This window comes from Aquarana catesbeiana, linkage group LG05 (assembly GCF_042186555.1).
Source record: "Aquarana catesbeiana isolate 2022-GZ linkage group LG05, ASM4218655v1, whole genome shotgun sequence".
In the NCBI taxonomy this organism is placed as follows: Eukaryota; Metazoa; Chordata; class Amphibia; order Anura; family Ranidae; genus Aquarana; species Aquarana catesbeiana.
This window is the reverse complement of record NC_133328.1, coordinates 476,399,988-476,414,559: the sequence shown is the minus strand read 5'-3', so window position 1 is coordinate 476,414,559 and position 14,572 is coordinate 476,399,988. Positions and strand designations below refer to the sequence as shown.

General features: G+C 42.1%; 1 protein-coding gene across 2 annotated transcripts in view; it reads right to left on the bottom strand.

Moving 5' to 3' along the window:
• Window positions 1-14,572, bottom strand: part of RMC1 (regulator of MON1-CCZ1) — a 71,797-nt gene that overhangs the window by 24,411 nt on the left and 32,814 nt on the right. The window contains exons 5-14 of one of the 2 annotated variants that reach the window (XM_073631480.1): window positions 13,094-13,180; window positions 12,842-12,982; window positions 8,836-8,936; window positions 8,429-8,518; window positions 7,470-7,575; window positions 7,280-7,391; window positions 7,050-7,093; window positions 2,429-2,477; window positions 2,171-2,299; window positions 1,981-2,087 (exon numbers count right to left, since the gene is read on the bottom strand). In XM_073631480.1, coding sequence (XP_073487581.1) covers window positions 1,981-2,087; window positions 2,171-2,299; window positions 2,429-2,477; window positions 7,050-7,093; window positions 7,280-7,391; window positions 7,470-7,575; window positions 8,429-8,518; window positions 8,836-8,936; window positions 12,842-12,982; window positions 13,094-13,180 — 966 coding nt within the window. Of the gene's footprint in view, window positions 1-1,980; window positions 2,088-2,170; window positions 2,300-2,428; window positions 2,483-7,048; window positions 7,094-7,279; window positions 7,392-7,469; window positions 7,576-8,428; window positions 8,519-8,835; window positions 8,937-12,841; window positions 12,983-13,093; window positions 13,181-14,572 lie in introns of both variants that reach the window. The other variant, XM_073631479.1, reaches the window with a different exon arrangement.

Genomic DNA, 14,572 nt, shown 5'->3' with positions numbered 1-14,572 from the left:
GCCATTGCTGGTAAGAGATCCCAGAAAGTGAAGCCTTGCGGCTTTACAGCCGGGTCCCTACTGCGCATGCACGAAGCACGCTGAACTCTTACTGGCCTGGCAGCAGGGGAAAGGAGGAGGGAGGAGGAGTGGGCCGAAATTGTGACGTACCTCACCGCGGCCAGGTCCGACAGAAGTGGGGGCATGGTACTTGTCAAAAACAGGTACCCGCTTCCCCCCCCCATGAAAGGTGCCAAATGTGGCACCGGAGGGGGGGAGGAATCAGATAAGTGGAGGATTCATTTTTGGGTGGAACTCCGCTTTAAGTAGGCCATACTGGAGATTGATTATATAGCCTACCTAAGTTATATTTGAGGTGAGGGTTCTGTGAGCACGTTGTGATTAGCAGACGTTGATTTTGACATCACTTTTAACGGATTAAACTTTATGATTCTAAGTGGCCCGATTTACAGCCATATTTGGACACTCTATTATAATCATTTATTATGTGATGGGTTTGATTCACTGTACAAAACTCTAAATGCACTTTATGTTTTTGTTTAGTTTGATATATTGGTATATTGAGACAAACATCTAAATCAAGGAATATTGCATAATATGTAGGTCCTAGGGTGTGCAACTCCAATCACACCTATTTAAGCTAATGAAATATATCTAAGCCACCTTTTTTCATTCCCATATAGCTTGTAATAAAAATATATAAATAAATCAGTCTGACTGTAATAAAAAATATATTTATAAATCAGTTTGACAATTGCGGAGATGGAGTTTGTGTCGCTTGATGGCCTCAGTCACATTCTTTAGCTGATATGTAAGTGCAGGGAAAGGGGCAGAGAACAGCGCAGTGGGAGGAGATTTCACAGCACCTGCTGGAGCTGCCCCATGTGATGACGAAAATGGTCACGCGGGGCATCTTCTAGACCCGGAACAAGACGCGCACATCTATCAAACACGGATCTTAAAAGGGATATGCACTGAGAGTGGCAACAAGGAATACCTAGAATTGGCTGCTATTCCTCTGCCATGCTGAATAGGGGGTACAGTGAAATAGCAGGATCAACCAGGCATTTACAAACAATCACAACATGCAAAAATGAAAAAAGTTGTGCAGATAGAGATCATATTTTTGCATGGAATGACATCAATTTTGGGATTGATAAAACTTTAATTTTTTATCGGTTTAATGTATCTAATCCATCCATATATCCATTTAATCCATCCTTCTATGTTATCCTGTTGTAACCTGTACAAGAGAACAATATATAGAGGTAGCCCCTGCTGACCTAGCTCTGAAAGTGCCAACACCCTCTCTGTCTTTGGCTGCATTCGTTTTATAGCCACTATTCAACAACCATGCTGTCGTCAGTGAGTGCAGAACTCCTGATAGTCATACTTGTTCCAAGAACTGAAGCCACTGGATTAGCCTTATAGCCAGGCAACTAGAATTTTTAGGAGGTCCCATATTTTTCTTGCAAAAGGTTTCATTTAAAGTAAGCCTGCATAAAGGAAACGTACAAATAAGACCAATACTATACATTAGACACCCTTAGCTGCCTAATCTTAGCGTTACTGCACTCCCTGCCTACCTAATTCTCCAACAGAATGCTGTTCAAAAATTCAAGTATATCACCTTTCAGAAATACATGAAATATACTTAGAGCACCACTCCACCAGCATGACACAACAGTAAGGAATGGCTTCAGCCTACATGCCTCCGCCGAGAAATCATGGCCGACGCGTTTCACCTCTTCCACCGGGGCTTAGTCATATTCAGAAAGACACAATTTGCACAAGATTTTCAGGGGCTCCAACAGACATAGTAGAGCAGACACATAATTATGCCACCTAAAAAATATCAGACTTTGCACATTACATTCTTGCTATATGTTCAATTGAACTGAATGCTGGTTTCATACAGAAAATGGTGGTCTCCAATGAACATGGGCAACAGGTTCCTGGCCAGAACATAGCAGATCTTACCACTGTATAGCTGTGCTCAGCTTCTAGATATTTCTTATATTCACAGTTGAGTTTGTCGAAGACTGTAGCAATGACTGGCAGCGACGCCCTATCCATCTCTGATAACACTGAAGACATAATAGAACATTGTTTGGGTTAATGCTGTTGCAATGTGTATTTTCTGTTAAAATATAGTGTTGTCAGCACTTACTTTGTGAGCAAACTGATAAAATGACAGCTTTACAGTCTTTACGTTGAAGCAAAAAATCCATTAGTCGCCCCTTGTCTGTCAGCTGGTGCACAATAGGCTGCAGTTTGATACGAAGGTACCACAGGAAACCTGAGGACATAAAACAAATACTACAAAGTGTGAGGTGACCGACATAACAATCACTGTAAAGAAGTTCTCTGCTGATCAAACCGTTCTTCCTATAAAGAACTTGCCCCCCACAACATCCTGAGCTCTTACCTTCACTAGCACTGATTATGATATCAGGCTGAAAGACAATCCAAGAAGATGAATCTGATAGTTAAAGAACAAAATACAGAACAAACTGACACGACACTGCAGGTTTCTTACAGACAGAGTGGATAGTGTAGACAAGCAGCAATACTAAGTGCACCATCTATAGGCAAGCAGTGATGCTGCAGCCTCTTTTAAAATTATTAGAAAATTAATGGAGCTTAGGAAGCCAAGGCAGAAAGAAGGGAGGATACGCACAGCATTGCTGCATCCCCTGACCATGGGTTTATACAGGTAAGAGCATCCTGTCTGACAAACGGCCCATGACAACTGCTCAGCTGTAAACAACCCTTGCCTGGCATCTGGTTCTTGGCTACTAAACAGTACACTCTGATTGCCTATCCCATACTAGGCCATGTTTGATATCTCCTGCACACTGAATTCCCAATGCGTCAGGAAATCTAAAATTTTACAACTAAAGCATGGATAGTAACTTTTGCAGGGTAGCAATATTTACCTAAAAAGGTTCCCCAATTCACCTGCAACATACAGATTAGCCTTTTAACCACACTGCTGACACCATTCAGGGCAGTAAACTTCCTTGGCTGGGCTGTATCTTCCTGAAGTTAGCTGATAAGCTCTAAAAGCAGTGCAAATCTAAAGGCGGTGATACAGGAAAGCAGGCTGTTCAGTTTCTACCCAATAGGTTTATTTTCCCTGCCTGGAAATTACAATTAGTGAAAGTATTATCAAGAAGAATTGGATAAAGGAGGCTTTAATGGTGCTAATCCACTGCATTCAGAAAAATCAGAAAATATATATATTTTTCTGAATGCAGAAATAATAATAATAAAAAAAAAAAAAAATATATATATACACACATACATACATATATATATATATATATATATATATATATATATATACCGTATTTATCGGCATATAACACGCACAGGCGTATAACACGCACATTCATTTTAAGAGGGAAGTTTCAGGAAAAAAACTTAAATTTTAAATAAGGAACTTTGAAGCAAAATAAGGGTCAGTGCCCATCTGCAGCCTCACCATTGCCATCAATGCAGCCTGATCAATGCCCGCCTGCAGCCTCACAAGTGCCATCAATAGAGCCTTATTAGTCCACATCAATGCAGCCTCGCCATTGCCATCAATGCAGCAGCCTCGCCATTGCCATCAATACAGCAGTCTCGCCATTGCCATCTATTGACTTCCTATTACAGAGGCCGCCAAGTGAACAGGAGATTCTCACTGTGTGTAATCTGACGGCACTTGTCCTGCCCCCCCCTGTTGCCTCCGAGGCAGCCGAAATTGTAGTATTGGCGTATAACACGCACACGCTATAAAAAGTCTACATCCCTGTTAAAATGTCAGGTTTCTGTAATGTAAAAAAAAAAATGAGACAAAGATAAATAATTTCAGAACTTTTTCCACCTTTAATGTGACCTATAAACTGTACAACTCAGTTGAACAACAAACTAATCTTTTAGGTGGAGGGAAGTAAAAATAAAAAACTAAAATAATATGGTTGCATAAGTGTGCACACCCTTAAACTTATACTTTGTTAAAGCATCTTTTGATTTTATTACAGCTCTCAGTCTTTTTGGGTATGAGTCTATCATCATGGCACATCTTGGCTTGGCAATATTTGCCCACTCTTCTTTGCAAAAACACTTCAAATCTGTCAGATTACGAGGGCAACTCCTGTGCACAGCCCTCTTCAGATAACCCCACAGATTTTCAATCTAATTTAAGTCTGGGCTCTGGCTGGGCCATCCCAAAACTTGAATCTTCCTCTGGTAAAGCCATTCCTTTGTTGATTTGGATGTATGCTTTGGGTCGTTAGGCTGTTTTCTAGCAGAGAAGCCTGAAGGTTTTGTGCCAATATTGACTGGTATTTGGAACTGTTCATAATTCCCTCTACCTTGACTAATGCTGTTCCAACTGAAGAAAAACAGCCCCAAAGCATAATTCTGCCACCGCCATGCATCACAGTGGGTATAGTGTTCTTTTGGTGATGTGCAGTGTTGTTTTTGCTCCAAACATATCTTTTGGAATTATGGCTAAAAGGTTCAACTTTGGTTTCATCAGACCATAACACATTTTCCCACATGCTTTTGGGAGACTTCAGATGTGTTTTTGCAAAATTTAGCCGGGCTTGGATGTTTTTCTTTGTAAGAAAAGGCTTCCGTCTTGCCACTCTACCTCATAGCCCAGACATATGAAGAATACAGGAGATTCTGGTCACATGTACCACTCAGCCAGTAATTGCCAGATATTCCTGCAGCTCCTTTAATGTTGCTGTAGGCCTCTTAGCAGCCTCCCTGACCAGTTTTCTTCTGGTCATTTCATCAATTTTGGAGGGACGTCCAGTTCTTGGTAATGTAACTGTTGTATCATATTTTCTCTACTTGATGATGACTGTCTTCACTGTGTTCCATGGTATATCTAATGCCTTGGAAATGCTTTTGTACTTTTCTCCTGACTGATACCTTTTAACAATGAGATCCCTCTGATGCTTTGGAAGCTCTTTGTGGACCATGGCTTTTGCTGTAGGATGCGACTAAGAATGTCAGGAAAGACCTACTAGAACAGCTGAACTTTATTTGGGGTTATTCAGAGGCACTTTAAATGATGGCAGGTGTGTACTGACTCCTATTTAACAGGAGTTTGAATGTGATTGCTTAATTCTGAACACAGCTACATCCCCAGCTATAAAAGGGTGTGCACACTAATGCAGCCACATTATTTTATTTTTACTCCCCCCCCCCCCTTCCCAAAAAAAAATAATTTCAGTTTGTTTTTCAATTGAGTTGTACAGTTTATAGGTCACATTAAAGGTGGAAAAAGTTCTGAAATGATTTAACTTTGTCTCATTTTTCTAAGTCATAGAAACCTGACATTTTAACCACTTCAATACAGGACACCTTCCTGCCCAGACCAATTTTCAGCTTTCAGTGCTGTCTCAGTTTGAATAACAATTGCGCGGTCATGCTACACTGTACCCAAACTAAATTTTTATCATTTTGTTCCCACAAATAGAGCTTTCTTTTGGTGGCATTTGATCACCTCTGCGGTTTTTATTTTTTGCTAAACAAATACAAAAAGACCAAAAATTTTGAAAAAAAAAATAAAAGTTTTGCTTTTGTTTCTGTTTAAAAATTTTGTAAATAAGTAAATTTTCTCTTTCACTGATGGGCACTGATAAGGCGGCACTGATAAGGTTGCACCAATGAGCGGGCACTGACGATGGGCACTGATAGGCGGCACTGATGGGCATTGATAGGCGGCACTGATGGGCACTCATGGGTGGCACTGGTGGGCACTGATGGGCGACACTGATGGGCACGGAAAGGCTGCAAAGATGGGTCCTTATGGGTGGCACTGATGGGCACTGATACGCGGCACTGATAGGCATCCCTGGTGGCACTGGTAGGCATTGGAGTGGGAACTGATTGGCAGCTGCCTGGGCATTGATTGGCAGTTGCCTTTGCACTGGTTAGTATTTCCCTGGGGGTCTAGGGGCATACCTGGTGGTCCAGTGTGGCTGGTTTCCCTGGTGGTCCTGGGCGGCTTCCCTGGTGGTCCTGGGTAGGATCCGAGGGAGGGCTGTGCTGATAAACAATCAGCACAGACCCCCCCTGTCAGGAGAGCAGCTGATCGGCTCTCCTCTACTCGTGTCTGTCAGATGCGAGTGAGGAAAAGCCGATCACTGGCTCTTCCTATTTACATCGTGATCAGCCGTGATTGGACACGGCTGATCACGTGGTAAAGAGTCTCCATCAGAGACTCTTTACCTAGATCGGTGCTGCGGGGTGTCAGACTGACACCCCGCAACAACGATCGCCGCGATGCGCGCCCCCGGGGGCGCGCAGCGGCTCAATATCCTGGGGACGCCATATGATGTCCAGTCAGGATATTGAAACCACTTTGCCACCGTCATTCTGCTATATGGCGGGCGGCAAGTGGTTAAACAGGGGTGTGTAGACTTTTTATACCACTGTATATGGATCACATGGGTGCAGTCTGTTTTGCACGCCTGTGACCTGTTTTCAGCATGCAGCGGGCTAAAGCCCGCTGTCGGCTGATCTCGCAGAGCTGGTCCAGGCTCAGGCAAGATCGCGACAATGAAGTCGGGATCCGCCCACATGCCTGGCTAGACACCCGGCTCAGCCTCTCAGTGAGCCGCTGATAGCCTGAGCCCACCGCTCCTGCCTCCTCCACAGCCCAGAACTCCAGTGAGTGACACAGTGGTAGAGTAGACAGCGGTGACCAACAGCCACCAGCTATCTGCTCAGGGAGCCCTGAAAACTGAGCAATCAATGGTGTTTGATTGCTCGGTTCTCAGTGTTAGAGCTAGCGGGGGACAGATGCAGCATCCACTTAGGCAAGTATGATATTGAGAAAAAAAAAAAAAAAAAAAAAAAAAAAAAAAGAAGAAGGGGGAGGTATGGTATTCACACAACTACTGAAAGTAGTATAAAGCTGTGTACACAGTAAATCACTACCTTGCCTACAACTGTTTTGGGATAAAATACACCCTATAAATACATACCAACACTTTACACATGCAGTATAAGCTCAGCCTGTAAGTCATTATAGAAAGGATACAGAGTTTGCATGGAATTGGGAGCTGTCCAGCCACAGCAGAAGGGCCTGTGAATTAAAGAACACAGAAAAAGAATGAACAACTATGTATTTTTCTGTGATTTGTTGGTTTCTAAATTTAGAACTTTATATTGGTTTGACAAAACATCAAAATGTCAACGAAAAATGATCATATACAAAGAGGGAAAGCACACCCACCAAAAAGCATCAGGCTCTGATCATGGGAATACATACCGGTCATGGGGATGTGGTATGGATGTATAGAACGGGCAGGTAGCACTGGTTGGTGTAAGATTACTGTGCCATCATACTCTCCTCGCAGGCGAATGTCAAAGATCACAGATGTCTGAAAGAAGTATGAATGAAGTGCTCAGAAGTCCAGGATTATACAGGTAATGGCTGAACTCATTACACACCTTCTTACCTCAGTATCCTGGTGATGGACTACTACTAAATTATCTACAACATTGAGTGCAAACTTCCCTGTCCTGTTCAGTTTCAGAATGTACATCTTTTTACACGAGCCTTCCCTGGAGAAAGAGAAAGTACAATGAGTACAAAGGAGAACATACGGATAAGCTATACGATGATGAGGCTTATACACTTTAATGAGAAGATTCATTTGCTGCGATTTCTGTTTACAGCTTAGAATAATTAGGTTATTCCCAACAAAGCAACTTTCAGAAGAGTTGGGACTAGTTTAAACTAGCGCTAACCCTCTGAAGTGTGAGCCACCATTGACATTTGACAGACATTTTGCCTCCTCACCGCCTATTTTAACCCCTAAAATACCACAACATGCCAATGTAAGCAGGTGAATAGATTGTGTTCAGGGAGAGATAACAAAGCACGGATCATTTTTACAAGCAAAGCATCGCAGCATGTGACCACCCCCATTTTGCACCTTAAAGGTCAAACAGTTGGAGGGTGGTAAAAACATGTCTCAACCCTATATTTTTACTGCTCCCAAGCAGGACTGGATCACAGTAACAGGCTACCCCTATATACAAGTGTAACATGTAAAAATGTTACAAAAGGTGAACCTATCCTTAAAGCAGAGACACGCAGGCTGTCCAATGGGGGTTAGACAGCTTGATCACTTTTCATCTGTCCATTAATATTTAGGAAATTTGAGCCACACAAGTATGACCCAACACACACTGGATATCAGGGATATGCAATTAGCGGACCTCCAGCTGTTGCAAAACTACAAGTCCCATCATGCCTCTGGGTGTCATGCTTGTGGTTGTCAGAGTCTTGCTATGCCTCATGGGAATTGTAGTTCTGCAACAGCTGGAGGTCCGCTAATTGCATATCCCTGCTGTATATGAAGCTGATTTATTCCAATATACAGTATTTCTATGTTATGACTGAATTCCATACCGTGGTAAGTGATAGAGGACCACCTCAGCTCCAGGGCTGCTGGAAGCTTTTGCATGATGTCTCAGGAACATGACATAAAGCTGCCCATATCTAACAAGAAAAAGGAAAATAAAACAAGAGAATATTAAAATTATTCTAAAACTAATAACTAGAGAAATCGAGAACTGTTTAGTGTGTAAATGTAATAGAAACACTTTATCAAATTACAATCCACACTATACAAAGATCATTGTGATAATAGTCTAACAGATAAAGGTCTAACATCTTCTCCCAGGTATACTGTACTAAATTTATGAAATACAGGAACAAGTTTATGATTAAGACAAATCTTGTTGTATGGATTTTAACCCATTACATGACTGATCTCTATTTGTATATGTTCCAATCCCCATTCCCGTAGTGTTTACATTGTCGCCATTGCGATGTCTCTCTCAGAAATCTTTGCTTGCTTTGTGGAGGATACTGGTAACTCTATTTCAAACTTTGCCATCTTTGACATTGTTCCACTCTGTTGGGAAGACAAATGTTAAAACTGGGTGAAGAACTATGAAAACATAAGTCGAGAATTAAAAGTGATTGTACACTAATAATTATTTTTAAATAACAAACATGTTATGCTTACCTGCTGAGTGATTTTGGTCCTCCTATTCTTAGATCCTCCGCCGGTGGTCCTGGCTCCTCTCCTCTGCCTAGTGCCCAGCACAGCAAGCCACATGCTATGGGGACAACTCATGCATGCTTACTCTTGAGCCAAGCTCTGTGTGTCCATTGACACACACACACACACACACACACACACACAGTGGCTCGGCCCTGCCCCTCCTCGTGCTGCCTCCTCACTGGCTTTGACCGACAGCTGTCTCCAAGTCTATGAAGAGGGGGAGAGTGGAGAGCGCTGCTGCTCTCAAGCACCACGCTGGATCAAGATCAGACTCAGGTAAGTATAAGGCTGGGGCTGGGAGTAACTGCACTCAGAAGGTATTTTACCTTAATGCAGCAAATGCATTAAAGAAGGTAAAAACCTTCAGCCCTAGAACCACTTTAAATTGATATTAAACAATATCCTTTAAAAATAATCCATACACATCAACTCAATGACTTTGTAATCTAATTATCAATTGGTTCTGTGTTTTCCTGCCTCCTTATAACATTTTCCGTGAGCTCCTGAAACTGTCTTTTTACCCTTCACTTCCATTTGTCTGGAACAAGCAGTGCACTGCTTTATGTACACTAGAAATCCCATAGTCCATGGCCCCTAGCTCCTATCCCAGGAGCGAGCAAAAGATGTTCCTACAAACGAGGTGTGTCTATTAAATAACGAGACGGTGATCTCAACTAGTAAACAAAGCAGTCGGAAGTTATAACTGCATGCGTGGTGACCTTGAACATGTTTGAACCTGCATGACAAGCAGCACCACTCTATGACGTTCAGTTGATTGTGAGTCGCCATTTAGTTCGGTTGTGTTTTCTAATGTGCCGAAAAAATTATCAGTTTAAAAGTTGAACAATGTGTCAATTTGAAATTTTTAGTAAAACTGCACAAAACACCAACAGAATGTTTTCAAATGCTTACTACAGCTTATAGGAATGACGGTGTTTCGTCAGATTAGGCGACCCATCAGAATTTGTAACAGAAGTAACGTTTCGTCGCCACCATCTTGCTACACCACGCACTCGTCCACAGTAAGGATACAGCGAGAAGGCGGCAAGCGGATATCTTGTTACACCCATTGGCGTCTTGCATTTTACACCCTTTTTTTTAACAGTAAACGGAGCTTATACAGTGAAATTCATTATTTCGAAATGCTTCAGACTGTTTTGATGTTGAATTATAAAAGCAGCTGTGTTCTGTCAGATTAGCAAAGCTGTGAGATCAGTAGGGTTGCCATTTCTTTTAGAATTCAACATCTAGACAAACTGATTTTTAAATACTACATTTCACTATATAAGCTTTGTTTACTGTTATAAATAAGTGTGAAATGCTAAACTCCAGTGGGTGCAACAAGATGTCTACTTGTCGCCTTCTCACTGTATCCTTACTGTGGACGGGTGCGGGGTGTAGCAAGATGGCGGCGACTGAACGTCACTTCCATTACAAATTCCGACAGGTCGCCTAATCTGATGCAACAACGGCCTGTCTCGTGCGTGTGTGTGAGTGACACAAAAGATTCAGCGAGGGACGCGAGAATGAATTCCCAAAAGTTAAATCAGTGCTTAAAAGGGACACGTTTTGAGTCAGTTGATGCTGTAAAGAAGAAAACAGCGGATGTGTTGAAACAGACAGAAATTGATTTTCTCCATGCCTTTGACCAGTGGAAAACAAGACTGCAGCAATGTATTAGTGCAAATGGGGACTATATTGAAAGGGACAAGCATTAAATTAGTAATACATATAAATAAAGGCGAGTTATTTAATCAGTCTCATTATTTAATAGACACACCTCATACAATGGGATGAAGGAGAACAAATGTAGCCACCCTCTAATGCAAAGTCAGATCACAGCAACAAAGAAAGGAATTTGGAGGGGGCCAAGAACAATAAAAAGGTACTTTTTGCCTTAAAAATATATACTTGAAGATATCTGTTTTATCCAGAGTTAGGTGTCCCTTTAATTAAAGGGGCTTTTCTGAGCACACACACATCTATCAGAAGCAAAAGGCTGTAAATGAAATGCATTTAACATGTGGCAGAGCCTAATGTTTGGAATGTGTTTCTCTAAATAAAAACCTTGAGCTACAATTAACATATTAGAATTCCATGTTTGGTACAAATCGTTGGGGCATGTCCAAAAGAAATTAATTAAAACTGTAAAAGAATCACTAAAAAGCTAGACCCAGTCCAATGACAGTCAAATTAGAACACTGCCTGTGACACCTTGGAAGGAATGGGCTGTGTTGTGCTGCCCTGGGGGGGCATTATAGAATAACTAGATAACACAAAAAATATATATATAGAATTTCCTGCAAAATCTGTTTGAGTAAGCACTAAACTTCTCAACATAAAATGGAAAGTATAGTTAGCCTCGGTTCGCACCAGAGGCGGCACGACTTGCAGGTCGCCTCACCGAGGCGACCTGCACACGACTGCCCGGGCGACTTGCAAAACGACTTCTGTATAGAAGTCTATGCAAGTCGCCCCAAGTCGCCCCCAAAGTCATACAGGAACCTTTTTCTAAGTCGGAGCGACTTGCGTCGCTCCCCTTAGAACGGTTCCATAGCACAGAACGGGAGGCGACTAGGTCACCTGACAAGTCGTCCCTGTGTGAACCGAGCCTTACTTCCCACTGCCTACTAAGTTGTAGCAAAATGGAGATGGGTGGAGAAATCTCTCACCTGCCATTAGTATGCATAATTTTTTTTAAAAAAAGAGCAAAATGTAAAGAAGTAAACTAGTAAAAAGGGAAAATTTGCTTTCAGAGTACTCAAAATAAAATTATTTTGTCTGTAAGCCATGCCCATGGCTGAGATTTCTATTTGCCATAAATATATCCAATCCCTGCATTACCTGCTCTTTTGTAATGGTTTTGCACAGAGCAGCCTGGATCCTCCTCTTCTTAGGTCCCACGCTGGCGCTCCTGGCTCCTTCCCGGGCTCCCAACCCGTTTCTCTGTGTGTGTCCACTCACACACAGAGCTGCTGCGGTTTGGCCCCGTCTCCTGATTGGCTCACTGGCTGTGATTGACAGCAGTGGGAGCCAATAGCTCCTGCCAAAAGCCAATCAGGAGTGTGAGTCTCCAGAGAGGCAAGGCTCTCGTGGACATCGCTGGATCGAGAGGGGGCTCAGGTAAATATTAGGGGGGTTGCTGCACACAGCATGAAGGTAAAAAAAAACCTTGTGCCTTTAAAAAAAAAAAAAAAAACTAAGTTTTTAAAGAAAACTAGTGCCTGAAAACACAGAAAGAATTATGGTATCATCCTTATTCCCAGGTAAAGGGACTTGGTCACTTTGCCCACTGAGGTGGCACACTTTGTATGTAAAAACCCATAGCCACCGATAGTTATGTTCCCCGCCACAACTCTGTGTAAAAGCTCCATTGTAAACAGGTGGCTCCTCCTGCTGATCGGGTGACAGTGTTTAAGCATGGCAATTGACTGTTCAGACTTTAGCACTGCATCTTGGGAAGTGCCCAAATGCCCCCCACATACCAGGAAGGACCAGGTATTTACTGAAGGGTCCAGTGGAGCAACAGAGCAATGGCAGAGCACATGGTATGTGAGCATCAGGGGGTGCGAGTTTGTGTAATGGGCAAAGATTCAAATTATCTTAAATAAAAAAACAAAAATAAATGTCTCAGGTACTCTTAATCTCCCTTAATGTGGTCACTCCAAATTAATGGAAATTATCCCAGGGGTCCAAACCACCAGAGCAGCTTCTGCTTTAGCTAGGGTTTATCTACTGCAGTGCTGCCTTACCTTGAAGTGGAACGGCTGTAGCACATTACATAGGTTGGCAGTAGATAGAAGGATGACACTGCTCTCCGGACAGTACATGTACCAGTTCACATTAATACTCTGACTCTTCAGTAACTTCAGGGTCCGCTTTTCAGCCAGCACCTGCAACACACATAACATTTCTGTTAGAGAACCAGTACACAAACTACAACCTTTTCCTTCTGAATAGACAATAGAAGAGTATAGCGGCCATTTGTGTTCCCAGTTGGATACCTGATAAAACTCAATTCCTTGGTCGGTTATGAAGACAATCTCTGTGGCACTAGTCCAGCAAAATCCCAAAATCTTTGCATTCTTGGTCTTAAAAAGAAAGAAAAAAAACAAAATCTTTATTTTGTTCAAGTTATTTGTTAAGGATATTCGATCCAACCATTTAAAAAAAAAAAAAAAAATTAGAAATAAACCGTTAGCCTGTCATCCCCTCATCATGGTCATGAAAGCATTGAATTCCATTTTTAGGAAAAGACGCATGAAACTGTACATTACAAAATTATATGTAGACAATTCAATGCTTATACGATTACAGAATAATCTAGATCTTTGCAGACTTATTTCTTTCACTGTCTGTAGCGAAGACCATAACATCAGATCGAAAATTATAAAAAACAGACACTGGCATGAAGTCGGTGCTACCTGTATGTGGACCTTCAGGTAAGCAGTAAACATACATGTTAGGTTCTAAATGATCTGTAATTCTGTACAGCTAGTCTTCCCCTCTGCCACACTACACAGTCATGAAGATCACGTTTCAGCTGTTTTAGGACTTTCCTGTAATAAAGGCTGTCACTGCTGCTCGCTCTCTTTTTGGAGGGTGACTGGTCTTGTATCCGCCCCCTCCTATAGTTTTCTGCAGGCAGCCTGTAGTGTGTGGGGCCTGCTGGGCCCCTCCCACAGTTCTGCTGTCTGGGCAGGCTATGTACAGCACAGTGATGATGTCACTGCTAATTTTACAAGGTAATAAAATGGGTTTGCAAAGGAATTTGGTGCACACAAAGTGAATTTATTATATCCTTTGTGGCTATAGAGGAATATATTTGAATAACAATTTTGGTGCCCGGAATTTAGCTTTAAACAGTGTCTGAAGACACACAGAAGTGACATAGGCAGTTGAATTGCGGAACCAGGAAATATATTGCTGGCTTTGTAGTGTGACGGGGGGGGGGGGGGGGTTCATGAGATTTTCAAAGCAGAATAGCAGGTTCTTCGTCAAAGGCTTAGATCTATTATCAGGTTTTTATTGCCATTTATTTTGTAGAGGAGATTTTACTTCACCTAAGCAGAACTTTAGTTAAAAAAAAAAAAAAAAAAAGACTAAAGTTTCAAACCTGCCTGTCTGCACTGTACACCAAGCTGCACACACAAACACAAATTAAAATGACCAGAAATCAATACCAGGAAGCAGACCGGCCAAAGATGTGGGACACCGGAGTGCTGAATTGAAGGTGATTAAGCAGATATCAGCTGAAATTCGAGCAGCGTGTGGCTTTCTTGGCACCACTTGGCTCGACATACTTTGATTAAAGCATAAGTTCACCTTTTGTAACATGTTACACCCTTTGCGGCTGTCAGCTTGTAGTTTTCAATTAACTACGATGACGCTGTGGTAGCTCATTACGAGCAAGCCCATACACTGACAGATCTGCAGGAGACCTGCATGGCACCAGCAATCGCATATCATTCCTGCAATGTCTG